At 40.1% G+C, this 14,674-nt stretch overlaps 1 protein-coding gene across 2 annotated transcripts; it reads right to left on the bottom strand.

Moving 5' to 3' along the window:
- Nucleotides 1–397: 397 nt before the first annotated feature.
- On the bottom strand, nt 398–13,312 carry LOC139915599 (SWI/SNF-related matrix-associated actin-dependent regulator of chromatin subfamily B member 1-like). 2 transcript variants are annotated; one of them, XM_071904263.2, is made up of 10 exons: nt 13,180–13,312; nt 10,553–10,664; nt 9,881–9,989; nt 9,559–9,696; nt 8,504–8,631; nt 8,196–8,362; nt 7,256–7,446; nt 2,718–2,849; nt 1,060–1,914; nt 398–1,017 (listed from the first exon to the last, which is right to left on the bottom strand). In XM_071904263.2, the coding sequence occupies exons 1-9, from the start codon at nt 13,267–13,269 to the stop codon at nt 1,875–1,877; spliced, it is 1,107 nt and encodes a 368-aa protein (XP_071760364.1). In that variant the 5' UTR covers nt 13,270–13,312; the 3' UTR covers nt 398–1,017; nt 1,060–1,874. The 2 variants fall into 2 exon arrangements, with proteins under 2 accessions (XP_071760364.1, XP_071760365.1); XM_071904264.2 differs by lacking the exons at nt 398–1,017; nt 1,060–1,914; nt 2,718–2,849 and adding an exon at nt 2,942–3,519.
- Between the last annotated feature and the right edge of the window lie 1,362 nt (nt 13,313–14,674).

Genomic DNA, 14,674 nt, shown 5'->3' with positions numbered 1-14,674 from the left:
ATGTGGTTTTAAATGGGTTTTACAAGTCATTTTAATCACCATCCTTTCCCTTTTGTCAGGAACAATAATAGCAGCTGTCACTGTAGGGAAATAATATTCTTAGACATTAATTACTACAATGAAATTATTAGATGAGAACTCAAAATCTGTCAAAAAAAATATATATATATGATGTATAAAGAATTGTAACAACACGCCCAAGAATCAAAATCTAAGTTACTCATCAAATTGTAAGTTATTCATCAAATTGTTGAAGGGAAATCATGAAATATCTTAATTAAAAGCAGTTAAGGGGGTTCTAGAATAGAACTTGTTGTCTATCATTAGCACAATTCATGTTATATTATTAAGAAATTCATACACAGGTTAGCGAAAGAACCACCACACATTTTCCACAACTATTTCATTTATTTATTTCTTTTTATAAAAACAAGTCCACTAAAAAGGTAACGGAATTTTACAAAAGAACAGGAAGCAACAACAAATACGTTTACATCGTTCTCAAGAGTATAGTCAAGTTGAATATCATTACTTTAAAAAGACACGATTGGTTCTTGTCAGCATGTTATTTCTGCCTACACTACCCAACAAGACTCCCAGTAAAATACGTCGGCCCGGATCTACTAACATATAGTAAGCGAGGGTGCGATTAGTCTCACACGTGCAAGGTATTTACTAAGATTTAGCATGCAAATGAACACAGGTGCACATACTTCATTAGTGAGAACCCGCAAATATAAGGGGCGAGAAAATGACATAGAGGCTAATTGCTGAAACCTAAACTTACTATTTGATTTGGGCGGTGCAAATGTTTAGTAGATCCGGGCCATATTGCGTCTAAAGCCTTCTCCAGACAGCGTTAGAATTACCGGGGAGGTCGGATGATTTTGGTAATTACATTGATTCTGATAGTTCACAGTGGATAGAGACAGGAAAGATTGGGGAAGAAAGTGGGTGGATGGCATGCGACAGAGGTCCCAGGCCAGGTTCAAACCCAGGATGTCACAGGTACATGGCCTGCTCCTGAGCCCGCTGAGCCACCGGGACGCCATCAGTAACTTTGTAAAGCCCCACCAATGCTTATGTGGTCTTTGCAATAAAAACGCCAATAGATGAACATCACCCCAGGACGTCACAGTTACGAATTACAGTAGGTAATTTAAGATGGAATTTTGACCAGAGTAACCAGAGAAAATGACAGACATGTTTGTTCCGACGAGATCAAATTCCTGGGTTCCTGAGGTAAGAAATACCAACTGCAAGACCTCCCCTAGAAATACTGCTGCCGTCTGGAGAGGGCTAAAGCCAGTGTCACAAACCCCACGGTGTCATTTCACAAACCATTCATACACCCTATTCAGATACTTTTAATCCAATGCAACGCCAAGCATTTTTACATGACAAATGTACGAACGTTGCGGATTAGCATGGTTTGGTTTTCATTCTGTAACAGACGACAGATAAACCTCCTTAAAAGAAAAACACTAGCTAAGAGTGATCCTGGATTAGATCTTAGTTGTTGTCATGATTGATGCAACAAAGGCAACGTTAACAAAGAGGATGGTAGACTGTATAACCAGTGGAATGCCTGTATGTGTGTGTGTGTGTGTGTGTGTGTGTGTGTGTGTTAAAAAGGCAGGTCCGATGAAGTGCCCATGGAGATTGATCAGCATGTGTGCGCGTTTCATGCTTACAGGAATGTCCCGATGACCCTTTGTGGATGACCTGTGTGTTGTGTTTATGTGTGTGTGTGTGTGTGTGTGTGTGTAAGTCTGTAGGTGTATAGTTGCTTGCTTATTTCATAGTAACAGCAATCTCCAGGGGAAGCATCACCAACAGCCCATGGAGGCCCTGATGCAGCTGAACGCCTCTTTCTACCAGGAGGGGGCGGTGTTGGCCAGTCGTCTCATGCGCCTTAAAAACATACAAATTTCAATTTCAGTAAAATAATTTCAGAAATAATATCCACTGAGGACAAATTTTCAAACTATCATGCAAACACAAATACAAATGGAAAAACACAACCTTTACGCCATTTCTGGTAAAAGCTTTAATCCATCTGTACATTCTATTATTACAAGCAAGGGCCAGTTGCATTAACTTTGCTCAGTAATGATCTGAGCCTTAGATCAATGATTCTCTAGTTAGACCAGTCTGATGTAAAACTAGGACTAAATGAAATAAATGAAGAAACAAATACATAAATGATTAATTAAATTCATAAATAGCCAATCAATTAAATCTATATTACTGAATTATTTATCTACTCATTTGTTTATTTTAGTTTTGCAAGGTGTGGCATGTACAATCAAATAAATCAACTTCTTCCATCAAAGTTGAATCTCTGCAGGCTTGCAAGTTACACCATCATCAGTGTCATAGAGAGAGAGGCTGATGTCTTTGTAAATGCTTCAAAGAAGCTCTCAACTTTCTCTAAGAAATCAGACCATGACCAGTTGCTTCCATTTTGTCTGCTGAAGCTGTCTGCTATCTGCTTTCTCCTGCTATATCATGTCAAATCTCTAAGTAAACATTTGTCCTGGGTGCAGCCATTTTGAGGTAGGCATGAGCAATCGATTCAAGCTGAACCACCAATCAAAAGTCAGAACCGGTTAGAACCCACCCATTGGCTTTGATGGATGAAGTTGACAGATATCTATTCCATTGCACACACCACATCTTGTGTTGATTCTCCAGTGACGGTCAGACTGTCTCACCTGGTATTCCTGTCTTGGTCTCGGATCTTCTTCTCCATTTCGGCGTCTGTGAGGGTCTCCAGCAGGGGGCACCACTGGTCCGCATCGCCCGTGTTGCGGATGGCGATCTCCACCGTGGGGAGCGGGTTCTCACTGTGGGAAATCACAGGCATGGCAATACAGCGTGAGTCCACCATAACAACACTGAAGATCAGGTCATAATGTGGGTAAAATAAGCCAGTTGGGGATGAGAAAAGTCTTTGTTCAGCTACATTTAGAAGTCTTGCAGGAAACTACAAGATTTCAGCAAATAAGAGAAAAAAGATTTTTTGAGGGTTTCATTTTCCCCAAGATACAGCAGAGCAAGGACTGAGCCACAGAAATATTTGGAACACCGCTAACAAAATTTTGAACAAGCTCATGCAATTTCAATGTGTCGCATTACAAACTGTACAGCACAATACAACTGCTCTTCTCTTATAGGTATTCACAAAACTACTGTTGACCATCTTGTCCGTTTGGTTGGGATGAAGAACTAAATCAAAAAGCCTCTTTTTGGAGGGGACGAGATTGAGGTGACTACACTGGAAGAACAAGAAATATAAAGTGCTCCATTTTTGCATATTTTGACTTGGCCAGTTCAATGTAATGTAGTGTATGACTTCCATACTTAAGGGATGGGCTGTGCAAAATGAACAGATGAAAGAGAGAAGTGTAAATGTACTCAGCTTCCCAGCGCAGTTGGTAAGAGAACGTGGAAGAAGGTTAAGCTTTTGGGGGTAGAGGGGAAGTAATTCGTAAGCATATTGACCTGAAATCAGACCTAGAGGGAACAAGACAGTGGGGAGAGAGAGCAAAACAGAACACATTAGCAACACAAAAAAGCCATGGAGATGATGTTTTCAAAACACTTCCTCACTGATTTGAGGTGAGAACCAAAACATTTTGAAGTTTTCAAAATTGACCAATGACTAAAGAGGAACTAAGTAAAACTGAATGGTAAGCCATAGTATGAAAGTAGTTTGACCTAAATATGCAAAGCAAATTGAAAACTGAAAACAAATGGCATTTAGAAACTTGTGTATAGAAATTCCATATTAATATTGCATGTGGTGTGTGGTTATAAGTAGAAAGCATTTGTCCAGTGAATGAAATCTTTTTACTTAAATGAAATGCATGATGCTGAACTTTTAATACAATGTACTTGACATAAACTACGCAGTGGTGAGGTGGAGCAGTGCTGCGTTTTCTCAGTTCTACCTGGGGCTCAAACTCATGACCTCTGTCATCATAGGGAAGCAGGTAATCCTCAATAAAACTTTGGAATAACCTGCATAAGGAAATACGATTACTTTGCTCTCGTAAGACCCAACTTGAAACTAATTTTGTAATTTATTTAACTGCTTTCTTCATGTTGTAATGACACTGATTTGTTTCTTGGGAGTGGTACGGCTTCTGACTTTTGGTTAGTGTTAAGTTATGGCCATTGGAATCAGTAGTGCAAGTCTTCCTTTCATTATTAACTGGGTTAGGGTCATTATTATAGTAGTGGTATTGTCGTTTGTAGTAGGACAAAGATGCTTTAATCCACCAGTATTTCACATGACATAACCAGCAGTTATTCTGTGTAAATTAGGGTCAACATTTCTACAGCACCGGAGTCTCAATCTTACAACCATTGCTGCAACAGGCAGGTCAAGAATTTATTGAGCCAGCCTTCAAGTGGTTTTACCAATGGTTGTTTTGCACTACAGGTGAATGAGTTCAAAGGATGGTGCATGTTGAATGGCTTCTGACACTCTAAATATACATTGTCCTACTGTGCAGGCTGCACAGTAAGAGTGGACAATGTAAGCTTGAGCAAAGTTAGTGAAAAAAAAGTGAAATTGTTTCAAAGTGGTTGATAACAACATTGTCCTCTGCGCAGATAGATTTGATACAGGTCTTCATAAAACTCTTGTCAGCTCTCAGATGTTATTCAATGTAGACAATTTTAATGCATCGATTTACAATATCAACCCCCCCTGAAACATTCTGGGCCTTAACAATGCAGTTTAAAATTTCGCCAAAAGTCAATTTTGTTTACATGAAATTCTGAAAGGGGAGGGGGCAGGGGCAGGGCAGGACAGGGGACTGCAACTTACCATGTACCTGCAAATGCCAAAGCCCATGCAGCATGTAAAACTGTACATCACTTCAAACTGCCCATGGTCACATATACACTTCACTGACTCCATCTATTATTAAGCTCTTCGGAGAAGAGGCGACAGGGCGGCCGGTGAGTAGAGCCCAAGTGTTGGAATCTACTTTTTGGTGTATCCCGTCTAACACTTTCCTTCAACCTGCCTCGTCTTCGTCTACTTCTTAGTGATTTCCTACATTTCCCAGAATGCCTTTCCACATCCCCCAGAGAAGAGGGTTCTCTGTGCTGTACATGTGGAGGTGGAGAGAGTGATAGTGATAGTGATAGCCTAGTAAGTTTTTCCAGTTGAGAAAAAGTGAGAGAGGAGAGAGAACATTGCTATGGTGTGGCGGTTCAAATGACAAAAAAGCTGTTGAAGATGGCGCTGCACTTCACATGCAACCGACAACAGACTCACAAAGATACAAGCTTGTGAATGCATTGCATTCTGGTCTATTGAGGCTACCGTCAGTGGAGAAATTGGTCTCTCTGCCTCTTCTACAATGGATTTCTCCCTGTATGATTGTTGAACAGAGCACATGGCTATTGGCACAATGGTACAGGGACAACAGTCATATGCTGTGCAACACATACAGACACTACACAATACATATCACTCTTTAAGTATGCATACATCACTCAATCTCTCGGTGTATTCAGGTAGCGTGGCATGTTTGCAGCTGTAGAACAGGTATAATGAGTTTTCAGCAATATGTTGGACCAGTGTATCACAAGGTAGTTGTACCAAGTAGGATGAAATGCGGTTTACACACATTTGTACATAGGGTGGTAAGGAGTCGTCTAGACGTTGCCCCTGAGAAGACACTGAACCCCTACCTGCTTCTGGCCGCCCCGAGACCTCTGATACCTCTGATGAGAGAGCGGCAGGCAGCAAGTCCAGTTCCTATTTACACTGTGTTATTTACCAACTGAAGTGTTCTAAAATAAATGTCATTTTTTTTAAAGGGTCTATGTGGAATTTCGGGTCCAATGCTGGCCTCTATCATATCTTGCAACAATGCTTGAATACTTAAACTTTGTTTTGACAAATCTCCATGCCATTTTGGTGTGCTTTTTAAAAGCAAAAGCATCTGATGGAAGGTGCTGGGCTGCACTCTTTTTTTGTGGAGTGATTGTCCAGTGTGTGAAAATCCAGGTCTGCATTTTCAGTACTTAGATGGTTTTAAATGATGATTACACAGCCTGTTTAAAATTTAGTTTGATAAAGCATCCCGATTTATCCTACTGTTTCAACAAAGTGTCAGCACAGCCCAAAGTCAAAGCTTGAACGCCCAAGACATGCATATGGAAAAAGACAGAACAGGTAGTGGGTGCCAACAGACTGGCTCCTCACACTTTCACATTTTGAAAGCTTTGTTGGTGCCACCTATTGGTGGATTGCAGACAGGCTTCCTATGACATGCTTCCACTAAGACATGGGGAGTCACAGCTTTCTCAAGTTTATTCCATTATGGCAGCCATATCATGTACATGATTAGGCTGGTTTATAGACCAATAAATAAATAAATAAATACCATGTAAGTTTGATGCCAAATTTGGTACCAAGGACCAAAACTGAAAATGCCTTTGGGAAATAACTTTAACAAAAAATTCTAAATGGCAGCAAATCCATTATGGTGGACTTTGAGAAATCTGTACAACCAGATCAGCTGTATATGTACCAAGTTCATACTTACAGAAACCAGTGTGGAAATCACAGCCTTTTACGCTTTTCAAAATTGACTTATCATTATAGCAACCCAATCAGGCCAACTGGACTTAAGTTATGGATTAATTTTTGTTCCACAACTTTTGTTCCACAAGCATTCTGTTTCATGGCTATCTTGAATGGCTGCAAAGATATCTTGGTGGACAGATACAGACACACACAAAATGCAATGCATGCAATCAAGACACTGAATATGTTTTTGTGGATCAAAACATAGTCTATTTGGTGACTGAAAATAAACTATAATATTTCTTTGAGGTTTGTGCACAGTACAATTTACAGTGCAGCAAACTTAAACTTAATATCTGAGATGAAAAAAGTTAAATAAATAGTGAAAATATAATTTTTAAAGACACTGATGATGACTTAATGTTGCTGTCATTTAAATTCTCTATTTATAACCTTATCTTAATTGCCTTTTAAACTTTGAACCATTATAACCTATAGCACCATAATCAGGACAAATGACTTCAGACTACAGTGGGTGTCACTTTGCCTGAGGCTGGGACAACATGGAAAGTTAGGTACATTTTTATGAGTGGGAAGACTAATTCGTTGGGAAGAACGGCACAGTGTGTACAAAAACAATGGGTTTGGGGTGTTGAACCTGATGTTATATACCTCTTACAGAGTGAGTGAGTGAGTTACCTGAAGGCGTACGTCCTCTGGTGCCAGCTGAGCTGACCGCGAATGCTGTAGGCGATAGTGGTGACAAACTCTCCGCCGAGACCCAGCTCAGAGCACAGCTTCAAGGCGAACGTCTCGGGGGAGTTTTCCCTCTCAGACATGTCCCACTCAAACTGGTCCACCAGAGAGATGTTGCCCACGTGGATGTTAAGCTGCAGAATATACAAGGACTTAAGGTACATCACATTTTTTACAACTGAATCCTAGCTGTGCAACAACATCAATCATTGTCAAACACCTGTTATATGATTGCCATTTCCCAAATAAATCAATAAAATATTAAACAGGAATGAAGTATTTCTGTGTAGGGGAATTCCCCCCAGTTAGCCAGATATCTAAGTTGGACTGCTAAATGTGTTGAAACAGTGCTATCCATCACCCTTTATTCTCCTTCAAATGCCCTACTTCTGACTTCATCCTTACTTCAAGTGTACTGGTAGTGACACTTTACAGATGTTCAGCTAGCTGACACATATGACTAAAACATCTGGGTTGCATATTTGTTTTCACGCTCACAAACTACATCCAGGGCATTAACATTACCATCTTATTAGAAAGACTTCAGCGAGAGACGAAATAAGGAATGTTCAAAACGTGGCCCAGATGTAAAACTTTAGGACTTTTGCATGACTTTCCATATATCTAAGTTGGAATGTTTCCATGACCTAAACATGTGATGCCTTAATGGTTTGTTAATGCTGTTTTTCTAAAAAGGGTAAACAGTCTGGTTTCCACTATAGCTGGACACTTGCTGTGGAGAAAAACAGCTGAAAACCACCAATCTGGTGCAATGAACATGTGACATTCTAGCATATTCCTGTAAAGTGACATATTTGTAAAATTCCCTGATACTCCCCAACTTGCCCAGAGAATTTATCAAATACCCTGGTTCAGCACTCACCTTGATGATGACTCTCTGGTCCGTCTGCTCGTCTAGTATGCTGTCAGTGGGGTAGGACTCGATCTGTTGACGAATGGCTGAGGCAATGGCCGGGACAAAGGCCAGAGGATTCAGGTCTAGGTCATCACACAAAATCTCTGCAAACATCTCCGGGGTCATCAGTTTCTCTGGGGGTGGGGGGGTGGGTGGTGTAACATCAGAGATTATGAAATTTTATCACTTGGCACGCAATTGCAAAAGTAGACTGTAGACAATGTGAACTGGTTGCTGGAAAGCTTACTGATGTGATTTGTGTGGGGTGTCTATACCATTCATGTTCCATGTGAAGGCATCTCTGAGTTTCTGTCCATCTATCTCCATGTCTAGACGGATGGGAACCAACACCTCTACCTGGGACGCGTTCTCGTGGATCACTGCGGGGTCGTGATCATCAAAGCTGAGAGAGAGAGAAGAGAGCACAGGGTTCAACATCTGATCATTGAAAGCATTCATCTTATCACTATTCTTACACATTTTTCACTGTACTTCAACCAAACTGTTTAAACAGCTAAATTGTTTTGGCTCTCTCCATTTCCACACTCTAATTAAATGAGCGCTTTGTGCCAATTATCTCACAGATTCACTGTGTTTATGAATTTCAACGGTAATTGCAGGTCTCACCACAATACTTATTAAAAATTCATTTAGAGTCATGTCATCACAGTGTAACCATGTACTCCATTACAGTCTGTGAGCTGGCTCTCATATTGAATTTCTGTATATCAGACCTCATTACAAAGTGATAAAAAAAACAAAAAGTGCCACAGTAAATTGCTCTATCTGAGAAAGCTCAAAACAGTTGGAGATGGTTTGCTTGAGAAACCACACTGGTCTCGGTCCAAAGCCACACCAAAGGTTAGGCATGCTGAAACATTGCATCATTAATGTTGGAGGTCTCGCTGGAGAAGGTAATAGGTTTCACACCCGCAATCAAGACTGAGACAATTAACTAAATTAATTGTGTTGTTTATCCAAACGTTAACCTTGAATGGCTTGCTCTTGACAACTTGAACAGTAACAACAGAATTGCGCATTCTTCCTCAATCCTCTAAAGCACAGACTGACATAAATGCATTACAAATAAACAAAAACCAAGACTGGAGTACTACAAGCCTTTGCCTTGGCTGCTGGTAGCTTTCAATCTTGTTTTTCAAGCAGATTGTGTAAGAACAATACAGACTGAAATTTTTTTATGTCCACAAAGTATCAGGAACATCAATTTAAGAGAAGAATAAAGCTAGTACAGTTTGATTTCTGTTCAAAACAGAAAGATAATGAAATAATCTCAACTGTGACACCTGTGACAATATGTTGTGTTTCTCACCACAGGGGAAAGGTCCTCTTCTTGTCGCGGCCCATTCGGTTGCGGTTGATTGTGGTGGAGCAAGGCACAGCATCTAGATGGTGAGAGCTGTTGGGCAGTGTGGGGACCCACTGACTGCTCCTCTTTGCCTTCTGCTCCCTTTATAGGAGGGACAAAAAGACACACAATGTTGGGAAGGGACACCATGAGCCACCTCAATAAAAACATTGCTTTGCGGTATTAAAAAGGCACAAATACGAATATGTTCAAATTAAATAAACTCTCCAATATAAGCTGTCCAATATGGCAAACATGAATATCCAGTCAGCCAATCAGTAGTTACCTGAGGTAAGCTGGGGGTTCTGTGCTGATGGACACCGCCTTGTATTTCTCATCATTTCCCTCGAAGATCTCTTCACATTCTGATGCCTTCAGCAGAGTAACACTAGTGGCTACAGATGGACAATGGGGAAGAAAACATACAGAGTTTTAGGATAATATTCAGAGGCATGTCAATTATTGTTCCATTTTAAAGTGGTAATCCTCGAGTTCCTCATTACTTGACTTTGTCTCCATCTTTGGTGATAAGCGCTAACTGCTGTGGTGTTTTTGCACTGCACTTGCCATGTTTTTAAATGTAAAGCACAAGGGCAGGTTGGGGGTTTGATTGATTTTTTACCAAGTGCATGAAACACAATCAGAAATGGAATGTGTTTCAGGTAAAAGAGGAGAAAATACTTACTTACCACTATTATAAGCTGCAATAAATCAGAAACTGCCCTATGATCATAGAATTGAAATCTGATTACTGCTGAAGCAAACTTGCTAAGCGCTGAAATTGTTTATGCACACTGAATTTAACTAAATCTGTATGTTTGGTCTTCTATAAGGTGAAACAGATGGTAAAGCATTAATGTATTAGTGGAGGTCATTTTAATGTCACTGTAGACTAAACAACACCGTCACATATATATTCTGAATGTCAAGACAAGTGTGAAACTAAGGATACACTCACCGTGTGATGAAGCTACAATTTTCTTCCTCTCCTCCACTGAGGCCAGCCTCCTCCATAAAGATGGATATCTTTTATACAGAGAGCCTCTGAACATACGCAGATAGTTTCCAACCTGGGGAGGAGAGGAGGGGAGGGGAGGAGAGGGGAGGGGAGAGGAGAGGAGAGGAGAGGGATATCATTTGAATTCCCTGGCCTTTCTTCACACTTAGTTACACTCCACGTTATCACTGTTTGGTAAGGAAGTGCTAACATTATCCCAGATGATGAGATCATAACTCATATTATCATTCAAGCCAAACAGGCATCCAACCCCTTCACACCAACACTAGTCTAGCCTCCTCCACTCTCATTACCATATTTGTGATGATCAACCAGCTATCATGATGGTAGAACAAAGCAGAGAGACACTTCCAGTGTTGTTTGATCCAAGTATACTGTCTCATCTGTCTCCAGTAGATAGCTCTGTCCAGCGCACACGCTAATGCATTAGCATACATGCTAAGTAATTGTAGGTGATTGGTCCAAGATCACTATTTTACTTTATTCAAGTAAACAATATAAATACATGTGGCCAACTGTGGCCAGAGCACCAGGAGCCATACAGATGATACAGCAACATGCCATACCTGCTGATAAATCACTTTACAATAAGCTTCCATCCCCACACACACACCTTATTTATGCCCATTTGGGTATGCCCAACAGTTTATAGTTTACTTTGTTGCTATTGTATAAAATGAGCAGGAAAAAAACCCTCTCATTAAAATGATCAGAAATGCAAAATGACCAGAACAAGTTGGAGATTTATCTCATTTTTGTGGCTCAACAGATGTAAAGGCCAAGTTTCTCTTATAGGTCTATATCTTGGTGGTTACAACGTTTATAAAGCATGCCCCCTACCTAAATTATCATGGAGATAGAATATTATTTATTTGCAAATGTTTTCTACATATTTTGTTATCCCACATATCTCCTTTAGGTGGAACTTTGCAATGTGGTCCTACAGCATATGGAATGGAAAACTTACCAGTACAAATAACTGGTGGAAAGACAGACAAAGTTTTAGCCGATATGGTAGCTCAGGCAATACCTTGGTAGTCAAGGCTCCCAACCTGGAAAAAGGTCGGAGAAACGGTGGTGATGTGTCGTTTACAATAATAAAAAACGTTCTTTTTCCCCACAGGCAAACTCTTTTCTCGTGCCCCCCTCCACAGGGAGGTCAGAGGTCAGGCTCAGCTACAGAGCAGCACTACTGGAGCTGGTAGGGATTCAGCGTCTTGCTCAAGGACACTTCAGCAGCGAGGTTGCCTGCCAACACAGTGACTTGAACCCAGATCATCCGGTGAAAGGACGGTCTGTCTAACCACTAGGCCACCCAGCCACGTTACATCTACATTTTAGCTGACACTCTCATCCAAAGTGTCTGCCACTGAATGCAACAGTAGAATGTCTCAAGCTTTCTTTATCTTCTAGATAAAGCCCTTTCTTTCCTGACCCAGCTGGCTACTCTATACCTGTCTATTACATACTGGATAAAGGCCAATTAACTGGTGCTAAAGAGCTACTCTGAAGGATCCAGCCCTCTCCAAGCCCCATCACCTGGTCCTTCTGTCCATTCCTCTAAACATGGAAAAGCAGACCCTCACTGTGCATCCTGCTCTTTCAAACACAACCAGTGGGTCCTGCTATTTGGTCATCACCCTTTAAAGGTTTGTGCGCAGAGGACCATTTACTGCAGGCCCCAACTTTTCCTTCCCCAAGGATAGAGATGGATGAGGGCTTCATGCAAGCCTCACATAAAAAACAGAGGGAAAAGGTATCTTGAAGTTTGCTTTTTGGTCAAAATTATTACGTGAAGTGATGTTACTGTGATTCTTTTATTCGTTTAATATTTCAATATTTGGTCAACATTTGATTTTTATTAGTTAATCGATAGGATAAATTCATTATTTTTTAAATCTTAAACAGTGGCTCAACAATCCTCAGGTTTATCATACTTCTTAATCTTCATCATGGTAACCTGTGTGCTGGTTTGAACCTTTCTTAGTCGTCTGAGAACAATAAATAATCTGCAACACAGTCTGTTATGTATTAGTAGTTTTGAGAACACAATTTGAGAATACATCTGTTGTATTGCCTATGGTGTAGTTCACAATGGTGAATCTGGTGTAAATGGTGGGTTGACAAGGGGGGGCAAATGGTCTGAAAAAATGGTCAACGGAGGTTTCAGTGAGGCGTTATTTTGAAAATATTAGCGGTCGATATATACATGTTTGCAGAGTATATTACAGTTTTCCCGAATGGTAACGTTACTCTGATTTAGCTGGTAGCGAACTTGTACATGTACTGGTTCAACACTACTAGTTAGTCAACTGCCGGCTGCAATGAGAAGAAGTTACAGCAACATTTTTTTTTTAATGGTTTTGTTTCATACAGCATGAATCATATTTGACCTGCCATGTGTTTGCCTTAACGTTACCCCGTTGCGTCCCCGTTATCAGGACTAGGCATTTCTTTGTTTATCAAACCCTGAATGTGGCATCGTTAGCAAGCTAGCATCAACCAGCCGAAAAATGCGTAATTGAAGCTTACATTAGGGAGCTAAGCAATTATAATTAGTCACATACCTCCGATCCAACCATGTAAAAGTCCCCATCTTGTTCTAACTGAAATTTAATAGGCTTCTGGCCAAATGTTTTACTTAAAGCCAATTGCATCTCTACGCAGTCGCTAACCAGCTAGCTAACTAGTGAGTAGCCTTATTTTCTGCTGCTGTGTTCCAGTCCTCCGGGAAAAATGGGAGATGCGAGCTTCCTCCTTGAAAATACCGTTTACCTCAAGCTTTCAGCTCCGATTTTCCGATTTAAAGAATTGAGTTACCATCAAGGAAATATCTGTAGTCAAGTGTAGTAGATGATAGATTCATTTCAAATAAAATTAAATAATTTAATTACATAACTTATATTGTGATCACAACTCTTGAAATGCCATGGCAGTACACAACTACTTACTGTATTTTTGGTGTATTGTTTAATGGCAATGTTTGGTTTACTTTAAAATATGAACTGAAACGCATCACTCACTGAGAGCATATGTGTTAAGTGTGAAAAAAAACTCAAGATCAAGAGCAGCCAAAGGCTTTGCAGCTTCAAACGAGTTTGAATCAATAGAATACTTCCATGGTTTGAATGCGTTGAACAATAACAAGCGGCGTTTCCCATATTACCTGAACGCAGCATTATTCTTCCTCTTCGGTTGTATGACGGTTGACAAACGATTTACAAAAAGCATTACCGCCACCTACTGATGTAAAGTGAGAGTTGCGATTCTATACTTCGCATTAATTTGAATATTCATACAAATCTAAAGTGTTGCATTATCACCCAGAAATGACACAAAGGCCAGAGGTTTAAATCAATTAACAAAATTATGAAAATTGGTGTTTTTCATATTGAAAAAAAAGGTGTGGTGCTAAGGCACAGGGGAACATGTAGTAGTCCCCTGTACACCATATGGAAATGCATTACCTTGTATTTATACTTGATTGTACTATGGCACACACAGCTTATTGAAGGGTCATTCATATCTGCAGTAGTAGTAGTAATAATAACTAGATTATTGTGACAATTTTCTTAAAATTACAAAGTGCTATAAAGTAAACAATTAAACAATCAGCTATAATAAAATGAAGACTTGCTCTGCTGGCTCCATAAAGGCTTGTTACTCATCTAGGCTACTCAGATTCTTCAGAAAATTCAGAAAATATTATTGGAAACCCAACAACCCAACTGACAAGAAATCCAATAGCACATATGCCAAAACTCAAGGCCCATCAAAAAATTTGACCCAGCACAAGCACAATCCAGGCTATAAAATCCTTTCGATCTTATTCTGACTGGACTGGTAAGCAGTGGGTTCAAAATTTGAAACATGCATTGTCCCAACTCACGACTTTATACCCCCTCCTCAAGAGCAACAAACATAGCCCAAACGTTCTTGAACAGGATTCTCAATCACCACCTGGGTTCCTGGGTCAGTTTCTCTCATCCAGTAAGCTTGAAATGAAAACATTAAAAAAACAATATGGATGCAGCATCACTGAAATAAACCAGCGACACTCTC

The sequence above is a fragment of the Centroberyx gerrardi genome, chromosome 2 (assembly GCF_048128805.1).
Source record: "Centroberyx gerrardi isolate f3 chromosome 2, fCenGer3.hap1.cur.20231027, whole genome shotgun sequence".
NCBI lineage: Eukaryota > Metazoa > Chordata > Actinopteri > Beryciformes > Berycidae > Centroberyx > Centroberyx gerrardi.
The sequence above is the reverse complement of the archived record's forward strand: the minus strand, read 5'-3'. Positions and strand labels throughout refer to the sequence as shown.